General features: G+C 41.7%; 1 protein-coding gene across 1 annotated transcript in view; it reads right to left on the bottom strand.

Moving 5' to 3' along the window:
- The window catches only part of PIK3R1 (phosphoinositide-3-kinase regulatory subunit 1), a 73,049-nt gene extending 60,602 nt beyond the window's left edge, over nt 1-12,447 (bottom strand). Inside the window, exon 1 of the mRNA XM_075590486.1 lies at nt 11,822-12,447. Coding sequence (XP_075446601.1) covers nt 11,822-12,152 — 331 coding nt within the window. The 5' untranslated portion in view covers nt 12,153-12,447. The remainder of the gene's footprint in view (nt 1-11,821) is intronic.
- Between the last annotated feature and the right edge of the window lie 233 nt (nt 12,448-12,680).

Here is a 12,680-nt window from a genome sequence, read left to right as displayed (position 1 = left end):
ATGAAAGGGGGAAAAAAAAAACCACCCCTTACAAAAAACATACAAAAAGGACCAAACGTAGACACCTGGTTCAGCAGCTCATGGCAATAAATTAAACAGTGAAGCAAATAAAATGGCCACATCTCAACCCAAGGGAGCAAGATTTTCAGGGGGTGGAGGGGGGCGCGCAGGTTGAGGCGGCGCGCAATAAATTAGTTTAAACTGATTTCTTGGCACAGCACGCAGGTCACGTGAGCGGTTTGCCCAATGAGGGTGAACCAGATCCGTGACACCCCAAGGAACACCCCCGTCCATGGAAAGGGAAAGCACCCGCTTCACACGGGTGACTTCACGGCCTCCGCACGGGCCCAAGTGTGTATCACAAAATGTAGCTTAAAACCTGAATGTGGTGAGATGATACAGTAAGTAGAGGATCCAGGGCACTTCGGATTTGCAAAAAATAATTTATTCTCTTAGTAGGGGCATTCAACGTTTCGAACTTCAGTCACTTGATAAAGAACTGATTTAAGTTCGAAACGTTGTGTGTGCCATCAAGAGAATAAAACTCTTTTTTGCAAATCCAAAGTACCCTGGATCGTCTACTTACATGTATCCTGAGAATACACCAGACAGGTTTTTTTTCCTGAACCACGGAGCACCGGTACTTTAAACGCAAGTATATTGTTACCATTATAGTATTTAAGGTGTGCAAGACTAAAACCTCTGACCATATTACGAGATGATACAGTACCCATATAATTTTTAACTTCTTTTCTGGCCCTCACGGGGAATTCCGAACTTGAGCCATTAAAATTTAAAAAAAAAAAAAAAAAAAAAAAAAAAGGAAGGTCTTTTACCACAAATTGAAGAAGGCCTTTTACCACAAATTGTATGTATATAGATATATAGCTTGGTGGTGATATTGTTTACTTCTATGGCTAACATTTTCCAGAACGCAGAACAATATGGGAGGGAGGACAATAATATTCTAGAACAAAAAGATTACATATAAATTAAGACAAACTGAAACATCAGGATGTACAGTAGTCCCCTGCCTCAAGGAGCTTGTAATAAATAAAAAATACCCACGCTGGCATGCCCAGAACCAGTCAATATAAATTGTGTGGACCTTTATCAAATTGACTTCTTAAATGTTCTTGCAAATAATTATTAGTAACTGTTAAATCTTTTGAACATCATAGCAATTTTAACAATACATGTTAGTTGTGAGTTCTCATAGCCAACGTATTTGTTTATATTGTAGCTATGCAGTAATTTAGTTCTGTCATACAAACTGTGCTTCAGTCATTCATGATCAGAAAAGACTGATTTCAGTGCCAGACATTTCAAGAGTTTAACCCTATAGATCACTGCACCACCAGATATGCATATGTGATTAATTCACTGACCACCTGTATTCCTAACATCTGTGTTTGTTTTATTTGGCAAGTACATCATCCATAATCTTAGCACCTGTAAGGTACTCACAGAAAAGCACACTTATCAGTGTATACCCTTGGGTAATAAGTATAAAAGAATTAAGTCAAAACCACTGTGGCTAAATAAACAGATAGGGGAGGAAATGGACAAGAAGAGGAAGGCGTTTAGATTCTTTAAGTCAGAAGGGACGGAGACATCGTATCAGAATTATAAGGAATGTAATACAAATTGCAAAAGGGCAATCAAATTAGCGAAAATGGATAATGAAAAAAGGATTGCAATAGAAAGTAAGGTCAACCCTAAAAAGTTATTTAAGTACCTTAATAACAAAAAAATAAGAAAATAAAATATAGGACCCTTTCAGTGTGAGATAGGCAGGCAGATTAGGAAAAGGAGAGGTATTAAACAAATTCTTTGCCTCTGTGTTTACCAGGGAAGAACCAAGTTCAATAGTGGTGCCGCAGGAGGAAGCCACAACCTCCATATTAATGAACAATTGGTTAACTGAGGAAGAAATTCATAAGCGACTTGAAAAAATTAAAGTAAATAAGACACCTGGCCCCGATGGCATACATCCAAGAGTTCTCAAGGAGTTAAGTTCAGTAATAGACAAACCCTTATATTTAATATTCAAGGACTCCATTTCCACAGACTCAGTACCACAAGATTGGCGTAAAGCAGATGTGGTGCCTATATTTAAAAAGGGAGCTAGATTACAACCGGGGAATTACAGACCTGTAATCCTGACTTCAATAGTGGGGAAACTTCTTGAAGGTTTAATATGGGATAATATTCAGGAATACCTAAGGAAAATAAAATTATTACTAATAGTCAGCATGCATTTATGAAGGATAGATCTTGCCAAACTAACCTTATTTGTTTCTTTGAGGTGGTAAGTAGGAATTTAGACCAGGGTAATGCAGTTGATGTGGTCTACTTAGATTTTGCAAAGGCTTTTGATACGGTTTCACACAAGAGGTTGGTGTACAAAATAAAGCAAATTGGACACAGTAATAATATATGCACCTGGATTGAAAACTGGTCAAAGGACAGACAACAGAGGGTTGTCATAAATGGAACTTTTTTAGGTTGGGCTATAGACGTGAGTGGAGTACCTCGGGGATCGGTACTGGGACCCCTGCTTTTTAACTTGTTTATTAATGACCTTGAGGTTGGCATCGAGAGCAAAGTCTCCATCTTTGCTGATGATACTAAATTGTGCAAGGTAATAGAATCAGAGCAGGATGTAATTTCTCTTCAGAAGGACTTGGAGAGAATGGAAACGTGGGCAGGTAAATGGCAGGTGAGGTTTAATACAGATAAATGTATGGTTATGCATTTGGGATGCAAGAATAAAAAGGCGACTTATAAATTAAATGGGGATAAATTGGGGGAATCCTTGATGGAGAAGGATTTAGGAGTGCTTGTAGACAGAAGGCTTAGCAATAGTGCCCAAAGACATGCAGTAGCTGCAACGGCAAACAAGATCTTATCTTGCATCAAACGGGCAATGGATGGAAGGGAAGTAAACATTATTATGCCCCTTTACAAAGCATTAGTAAGACCTCACCTTGAATATGGAGTACAATTTTGGGCACCAATCCTAAGAAAAGTCATTATGGAACTAGAGAGTCCAGAGAAGAGCCACCACATAAATAAAGGGGATGGACAATCTTACATGAGGAGAGGCTAGCTAAATTAGTTTTATTTACATTAGAAAGGAGGCGTCTAAGAGGGGATATAACTATATACAAATATATTCGGGGACAATACAAGGAGCTTTCAAATGAACTATTCATCCCATGGGCAGTACAAAGGACTCGGGCCATCCCTTAAGGTTGGAGGAAAGGAGATTTCACCAGCAACAAAGGAAAGGGTTCTTTACAGTAAGGGCAGTTAAAATGTGGAATTCATTACCCATGGAGATTGTGATGGGAGATACAATAGATATGTTCAAAAAAAGGTTGGACATCTTTTTAGATAGGAAAGGTATGCAGGGATACACCAAATAAGTATACATGGGAAATATGTTGATCCAGGGATTAATCCGATTGCCAATTCTTGGAGTCAGGAAGGAATTAATTTTTCCCCTTATGGATCAATAAGTAAGTATAGCTATAGGATAAAGTATCTGTTGTCTAAATTTAGCATAGGTTGAACTTGATGGACGTACGTCTTTTTTCAACCTCATCTACTATGTTACTATGTAACTATGTAACCTTGCTTAAAGTGCTGCCAAGATGGATATTGAATAAATTTATTATATTTGCAAAGAAATAACATATGTTGGAGGGGGGGAAAAAAAACAAAACATTTTGGTAGCAATAACATTTTTATTAGAAAACTAGTCATGCGTAAAAATATTAAACCCATCTTTTTATTATATTATAAAAAAAAAGTTCTGTAACCTACCACAAAACAAGACTTCCTCTATTAAGTCCGCTTTATACAACAACAATCAAAAAAAAGACAGTAAATGTGATTTTAAAAAAAATTTGATGTTAGATACAGTTTAATTTTGCACGATCACCGCTCTAAGTTCAACTTGTATTTGACATTCACTGTTCATTAGTAGAAATAAATGAACAAAACATGCAACACACAATATGTTCTGAAACCAACATGGTTCATTTTCACTAAATGATCGTGCATTTTAACGGAGTCCCTTATACAGTGAACAGGATGAATAAAAACCCTATTAAAAAAAAAAAAAAGTTTTTCTTTTGTACAATAAGGATTCTTTGCGAGTTCAGAAGGTGACTGCTTAAAAAAAAAAAAAAATACATATACATACATACATACATACATACATGCCTGCGACGTCGTGTCAAAACAAATGCATTGCTGCCGTCGCGTGCGCTTATAGTAGCCAAACAGCTTGGTCGCCACTGCTGAAAGTCATCTCAATTTGATTTTTCCGGCGACCGCAGTCTGACGTCACCGGCACTATAAGCGCAGTCTAAGAAACTACAAGGCACTGGAAGGTAATACAGGGACCAGACACTTTTGCAGCATTTCACAATCATTTGTGTAAGCATTATTGAGACTTCTCGCTGCCTCTTGTGCCATTAATTGTGAGATCTGCATGCCATTGTACCCTTCTCCATTCTACAACATTCAACAGTGAAGTACATGTATAGAAAAATAATGAATATAAAACATTACATGATATATGTGTTCATTGTGAGTTGGACTACTGATAAGGCTGCGTCCATGGTTACTGATTGCGTGCTGAGGTGCACGGAGGCTGAGGGAAAGCGGATGCTTTCCCTGGCCTTAGACCGCGCGCCGTCCGGGGGCGGGCCAGTGACGTCACGGAGCTGGTTCGCCCTCATTGGGCGAACCGCTCACGTGACTGGCCCTGCACTCCGGCAAGCGCGAAAATTTAACATTTTGCTAAGACTTACGCTTCCGCACGCTTGCGTAAGCGAGCCTCTGCTAAAGCTGCTCTCATTGCGGCTGCAGGGGCTCAGTGCCGAGCGTAAGCGCGCCTCAGCACGGGTCAGTGCTTATGCGCTGACCATGTCCGAGGCCTAAGAGGGCGGCCCCAGTCACTTGAGGCGTGCGCTGTGCTATCAAGCCCCGCCGCCCCAGTCAGGCCAGTCCGAGTCCCTACCTTGTCGCACACCTTTCCCCAGCGGTGCGCGACAGGTTCTCAGTGAGGCAGGGGAATTTAAAATTAACATCTGCGACGGAGGCGTGGCCACGCCCCCGCCGGCGGTCCAGCCAATAAGGACGAACAGTTGTGGGACATCATGGCCACGCCCCCGCAAATCCACAGCCACGCCCTCTCCCCTCGGACCGCCTATCGCGGTGTAGCGCTGTGCACGCGCCGCCCCCCGCCGGGCGCGTGTGCCACAGTGAAGACTGGGGACTCAGCCTAAGACATTGCATAAACTGTTCTCTCCTTGCATTGTTCTCCAGTACTGCTTTATTTATAAATAGGGGGGGGGGGGGGGGGAAATGGAACACACAATTAATGGAGTTTGCATATAATTCACTAGTTTGTAAAATGAAACCGTCAGGGCGAACAACACATAGATAATAATGTAAAAAGTTGATAAAATATATTAAAGAGAAGGAAAAAAAAGGGAGAAGGTTGTCCAGTGACAGGAAGATTGTTAAATGTTACATTTTGCAGTGTTGTGAAAAGAGACTACCGTATCCTCTCCACCATTTTTTTTTTTTTTTTTTTTTTTTTTTAAATCACTGAGCCCCTTGGTATTAGGCTGATGGGATTTCAGCACAGTCAGTCAGTAGCTCACAGTTTCTCTGGGAACCACAGGTAGTGGTGCCACAGTCTGCCTTCATAATTCCAATAACTAGAAAACTGAACTATTACATCGCCAGCTAGTAAATTACATTTTACAGGGAAATAACCTACAAGCTATGTGCCATATTGAAGTCTTTTTGCCTTATGCTCACAGCTTGGACAACCCACTTCCTGACTGGCTCAAGCAGGACTGCACCAGCTCAGACAGGCTAACTCTGGTATCCTATTACCCATGAAGCCGCAAGCTTAACCCCCTCTAGTGCTAAGAAGGATTGCAGCACAGTGCCCTGGCTTTGCAATACAATTCCCTATAGCAACGATTGTGTGCTGAACTCACTATAAAAACTTTGCTGCCAGAAGTGCTGTAACTCCCTGCAAGTCTTAAACCATCTTCAAACATGGCAACTGGACACACCGAATAAGGAGTCACAGTATACATTAAATCACGTACCAGAAACATGGTTCCGTGTATATATAGGGCAGATGATTAAATTGTAGGAGTTACATTCAATGTAATGTTGATGAGGAATACAAATGTTTGCTATATAAAAAAAAAAAAAAAAACACATCAAAACTTTCCAGACTGTTACCATGTAGTATCCCTTAGAACACGTACATTTAACAATCTACAAATAAATCAGTAGAGACAACAAAGTCATATTACTATCAAGACTAGTAATGTTGTTATCAAAGACAATGGTAAAATAAATTTGTGGATCATCAATTGTAGGCTCTTAGTGGCAAAGGTAACATTTACAGTCCAAGCTAATATGCACCCCCCATTGCCATGTGGCAATGGCCCTTAAGTAGAATTAGCAAAGGATTACATGCTGTTACCCCAAGACACTGTCACAGGATGAAGACCTCACGCTGACAAACACAAACAAACTACTGAGATACTGCCAGCTGGAATTGTATTTAGTGAGGGAGTAAAAGCTTCTCCTCTCTAGCAAACAAATCCCGAAATGAAAGAGCTTTAGGAACAGAAGGGCAAACTATGCTGGCATCGCAGAGCAAAAAATATATATAATCAAAAGAAAGCGAATTGAAATAAAAATAGCGGCTTCTAAAAAAAAGGTCCAGGGCACAGCCTGACGTGCTTTGTCATTCCCTGGACATATTTTGGCACCAATTGCTTAGCAAAATTGGAGTTTAGACTTCACAGTTGCACTGTTCACAAACTGCTGTACTATACTACAGGTGACAAAGCACATGTAGACAAGCTTGTTTCAATTGAGCTGCGGTAATTGTGCAATAAATATTGCGGCAGCAAAAACAGTTAGCGCAATAACATTTGCTACATCTGTATAAAACATGGGGTTCAACTGCTTTTGTCCTGTTTTTACAATCATGGTGATTTACTGCATGGTTATAAGTTTGCTGCCACAATGCTGTGACTACATGGTTCATTTGGGTTGTCTCATTCAGAATGTCTCCTCTTTTTACCTTCCCAGTTCCTCCTTTTGACAGATTTTCTTAGAGTAAATTCAGCAGCTTGGGCTACATGATTTGTTTATTAATGAACTTTAAAAATGTCTACAAACCTTAAGATTATATAAAAGGATCTGGAAAATACAAACAGATCCAGGGCCAGTACTGTACCAACTACAAATACAGGGAACATAAAATGATGAAAGATACAATAAATGTAAGAAAACACTGCATATCTTCTCAGAAAGGAAATCGCAATCTTTTTCCCCTGCCGGCTCTCGCCACCTCCTTACCTTGGCTCCAGCGTTCTGACATGTTGCTATGGCAACGTGGCATCACATGACCCACGTCGTCATTTGACATAGCGTTGCCAGAAGCAGTCTGAGCCAAGGTAAGTGAAGTTTAGAGAGGCCTTCGCCGCTCCCCCAGTATTTAATTTAAATGTCTTCAGGAAGCGCGCCAGGCTTCTGTAAACGCCACCCCCCCGATAATTAACTAGTTAAAAACAGATGCACATTACTAATCTAGTAGGGAGATTTTTTTAAATCAGGATATAACAGTTTTCTTTCCTCTGTGAAACATAATGGACAAGTATTGCAGTAGTGTTTTTTGTCATCCTCTGGATCTATATCTAAAAAAAGGAGAATATCACCATCTATAGCAATACATAAAAAGGTTGCACTCATACAATTTCGTTTTCAACCTAGACTTACATAGATGCAGATTAATTTACCATAAAGACATAACTGGACACCTCTGGTTCATGCTTTCGAAGAACAATTTAAAACACTATGTCCAAAGTTATTTTATGTTTTAAGAAGTTTTAACCTAATTTGCAACTGGTTGCAATTGTAATGCCTTGTAGGGCACGTTCCCTGCTTAGGGGGGAAATGCATTAGCCATAAATTCAATATGGTTAAAAAAAGGGTACTTTAGGTAAAACAAGGACGGCGTGGACAATAAATTCTATTAGCAATATTTCAAGAAATGTCAAACAAACGTCAATATAGAGGAAACCAACATTCTTCCTTTTTATATGTGATACTTTTTTTTTTACTTAAACAGAAGCATGTTTTTCAAATATGATGTGATATCATGGTGCGTTAACCTCCTTCATTAAGCAGATAATACAAATAATACAACTACATACAAAAGACTGGGGAAATGTGGGCTCCTGGTAAAAGGGTTTCTGCAAAAAAGTTTAAAAAAAAAAAAAAAATCCAATGCATTAAACAAGTTATTATTACGAACTTCTGTTCTGCAGAATGGATAAAAAGCATGCATCTGTATGATTACATTAATTGGTGGATTAAAATCATTAGTATGTCCAGGGAGAATAAATACAATTAACCACCTGTCCTATCAGTCCTTATCTGCATTAGCTGCTGTTAAAATCAGATTTAGCAGATCTGTATAGTAAACTAAATAAACTCTTTGTGCTTGGGGGGAGGGACAACATGTACTGTTGGCAAGTATGAACTAAAAGAAAAAATACCAATAAATAAATTGCTGCAAAGTAAATACATTCAACTGAAGTACAATGGGAGGGAAATTAGTAATTACCCAAAAAACTGCAGATGCCCAAATGCAATAAAACAAAATATATACTGTGACTTTGCCTATTGATTGCCATTTAATAGTATGTATCAAGATTGTAATTCATACAGAGACATACAACTATACTGGTAAAAACATTTTTGTTAATACTAGGTAGTGACCCAAATGTGAAAATATCTTGCTGCCAAACACACCAATTGATACATTTGTTCTCAGACCAGTAGATGGCACTTAAGTCAAACTTACTTATCCCACTCCTGAAAGCAAAAAGATAAAACATAAAAATAATGACATCCCTTCAGGATCATTGTGCTCATTACGTTACATAAGATATATAATGTACATTCTGTGCTCAAAATGTAAAGCCACAGTTAAACATTTTGATGGTTTAATTTAGTTTCAATTTAAATTTCTCATGATGTAAGTGACATCTGCCTAACAAGGTCTGATAATTGACCTACATAGTAACTAGTTTGACACCTTCTGATTTTACATGGTATATATGAAACAAATGTAATTTAGCAAATATGGGCATCAGCAAACTGGCATGACTTAAAGGGAGAAAAAAAAAGGCAATACATGAAAATAACCAAAAGCACTTAATGATTTGACTCCAATGTATTCCAGATCCTTCGCTTCTGCTAAAAAATATAACACACACACACACACACACACACACACTATTAGGGTAGTTACACTTAATGGACTATCAACAATTTAGAAACCCTCTCATACCACTGCAAGTGGTTTGCATTCTTCAATAAAACAGTATTGCTTATTTTGTAAACACATCTTTTCCAGAAAATGTTTCATACTTTTTTCTGCTAAAACCAAAAGTCTTTGGCTGCTGCAAGAATTGACCCCTAAAATGTGCCCCATGCGCTCTAGGATGTGGAAAGACAACTGTTTCTCAGTTTAGCAAAGCATGACTGCAAGTATTAGACATCAGGCAAAGTAGGACCTACTTGGATGGATATCGAAAATGATGCAATTTTTAATCTATGTTCAGTCATTACCTGCACAATATTTAACGTGGGTAAAGTTCATCATGACCACTCAGTGAGTACGTCTAGATCTCAAACATATACCCAAATTCCCCAACAACTTTCTTTCTCCAGTTTTGAGAGGTACCCGGACGTGTGAGCAGCAGGAGATCACAATAGGATTCCACGTGTCAGTTATCAAGTACTTTGTGTTCAAATAACAGTAAATACTGTGGAAATGCACTGCAAAAAGCAGACAAAATGGTCTAACTACAAGAACCCAAGCTCAACTGAGCAAGCAGTCTTGGTACTGCGTATTATGCTCATTATCCAGAGGTCTTACAAGAGTAGTGACTAGAGAGGCAATAAGGTAATGCCCAGGTTGTATATTGTAGGGGAGGGGTTGTATAGGATTACATTTAAAAGGACCAAGCTCCTCCACACCCTAACCCCCCTCCCCCCCATGCATTTTCGTGCAGAGTGATTAGTCAACCAAAACTGCACCACAATATGGGGGGTACCAACATGTACTTTTGTGCCAAGTAGCACGCTCCATCAGGAGCTTCACTCCATGGCTCAATTAGGTTTAGAGGTGCTTTTAATGTAAAACTTATGATGGTGGTTGAGACTAGTTTGGGTTGAGTTACCCTCTAGCAATGAACATGCATAGGCAGACCCCAGGATTAGGTGTGTCTATTAGTTTGCATTACTGTCAAACAACCTCATACTGGAACGAAAGGATACATCCCTAACCTCATGACAAGGATTGAGGGGGGTCTTGATCCAGCAAGCTCACACTTAAGAGGGGGGGAAGACTAAACCACAACTATGCATTGCAAAGCACCACAGAAGTTAAATGACCGGGCATGTTACAAGTGTTACCACCAAGATAACTAGCACCAAGTACCTGATAAGACTGGGAAACACTTTACATGTTAAAATTGCCATTTAAAAAAAAGTTAAATACTGTAAAGGCCAGACCTTGACCGACGTGACGGCAAGTGCGCCACAGGCGTTAGTTTGCCCTTAGGTGACCTCAAAATATGAGCAAAAATGCACACCATTATCCATGCAACAGGGTGGATCAAGGCAGGGCGAGGTTACAGTCATTCCATCTCACATTTACAGCAAAGAAGCAAACTATTACCATCATGACAGGTTCATGCACATCAGGGATTAGGTTACTACCAGACATTAACCCCATTGCTTTCACTGACTGGCTCTGCAATGTATTAGGTCCCTCTGGCAACCAAGGGGTTAGATGAGAAGGCTGCGTCCCCGCTGGCGCTGAACGCGCTCATGCTTGAGAGCGGTGACATCACCAGCTCTCCAAGCATGAGCGCCGGGTGTCCTGTCTATTTTGCAAGCATGCGCAGGGGGTGGCGGTGCTTGTTGAGCGTGCTGCAAACTTTTTTTTGTCTCCCAAGCTTGGGAAAGCGTGAGTGCCCTCGCACGAGTGGGGACAGGTCAATTTAAATTGCAGGAACTAAACTCGGCAAGTGCCGCACGCTCAGCGCTAGCGTGGACGCAGCCTAAAGCAGCAGATCCAGCTAGCGATTTAATTACCATGAAGTAATCACACTTCTAGAGATCAGACGATAGACGTCATATAAACACAGCCCCTACAAGCTCAGAACCCAAACCCACCACACCACATATTTGCGTCAAAAGGATAAGCATGTAAGTACATAATTTGTCATATTGGATGCAGCACTGGGGCTTATCATAGACGGCATATAAAACCACCAAGTGTATGAACCTCTTGGCACCCAGAAACCATTGAGGAGATATGAGGGTAAAAGGACCACCATATTGCACGGTTGCACGGTTATGGAGAAGCACATGCTCATCAGTGAGGCTGCTGGTACTAACATATCACAAAGACCAAATCCAAAACACAAAAAAAAAAAGGAGTTGACATGTCAGCCACCAAGTGATATAAACCTGCAACTCAAAGCCACACCAGAGGTTGTGTTACCATTGACTTAGCCACTTCGTTGCTAGAGGGGGGCACTGCAACGCGTTGGTTTGCTCTCTGGCAAACGAAGGGGTTAACATTCTCTTAAAAATATTATAATATGGAGCCAACCTGTTGGTAACCCAACCCATGAAGATCCCCTTTATTTTTTACACAGTGCACAGCTAGAGAGGCGCTTACCCTGCGCTTCTGCCTCCCCGCGGGCCTGTCCGGGGGCCACCGGTAACGGTCTGGGGGGCCGGGGTTTGGGAGTCGGGGGGCTAATCTTCTTCCTGCCGATATACTCCACGTACGTCCCGGGGAAGTCCCCCCGGTCCCCGGTGCTCTCGTTGTAACCGTTCAGCCAGCCGATGAGCTCGGGCCGGGCCTCGTTCCCTTCCCCGACGCCCAGGGCCACCAGCGTGCCCCGGTTGACGGTTAACACGTCGTCCACGCGCAGGTCGATGTCCTCCTCGCGCTCCTTCTTGTACGTGTACAGAGCCCGGTACTGGTATCCCTCCGCCGCGCTCATCCTGGAGCTCACGCCGCCGTCAAAAATATAATAATGACTAGTGATAATGACAACAAAGTCCCTCCCTTCCCTGGTGCCTCTTTCACACGGCACGGTCACCCGGAGACTGCCTGGAGTCGGACGCACCGGACCTAGCTCTCATTGCACGGCCGGCCTCGCGCTGTCTCCTCTTCCTGCCGTGGCACCGCAGCCCCAGTGAGTCGCGCGCGGACAACAGACAACCTCCCCCCCACGAACTTTTGCAGCAGCCCAAGCGCGAGGAGGCAGGACGCACGGCTGCGCACGAGCTTGATCAATTGATAGGGAGGGGAGGTGGGAGAAGGGAATCGCTGATGTCGTCATTTGCTCGGACTGCGCACGCGCGGAAACGCTGTCACTCCACGGTGGCCAGCGCAGCGGTTGGCTCTTTTGCTCACCTAAACGTCACGAGAACGGGCGTGGCTTGAAGACGGACGGCCATGTTTGAGCCGGGCAAAAAAAAAACCCTGCTGTTGCCATGTGCGTGAGACTGCTGTGCGGGTCAAGCAG

The sequence above is a fragment of the Ascaphus truei genome, chromosome 1, assembly GCF_040206685.1.
Source record: "Ascaphus truei isolate aAscTru1 chromosome 1, aAscTru1.hap1, whole genome shotgun sequence".
NCBI classification, from domain to species: Eukaryota; Metazoa; Chordata; class Amphibia; order Anura; family Ascaphidae; genus Ascaphus; species Ascaphus truei.
The sequence above is the reverse complement of the archived record's forward strand: the minus strand, read 5'-3'. Positions and strand labels throughout refer to the sequence as shown.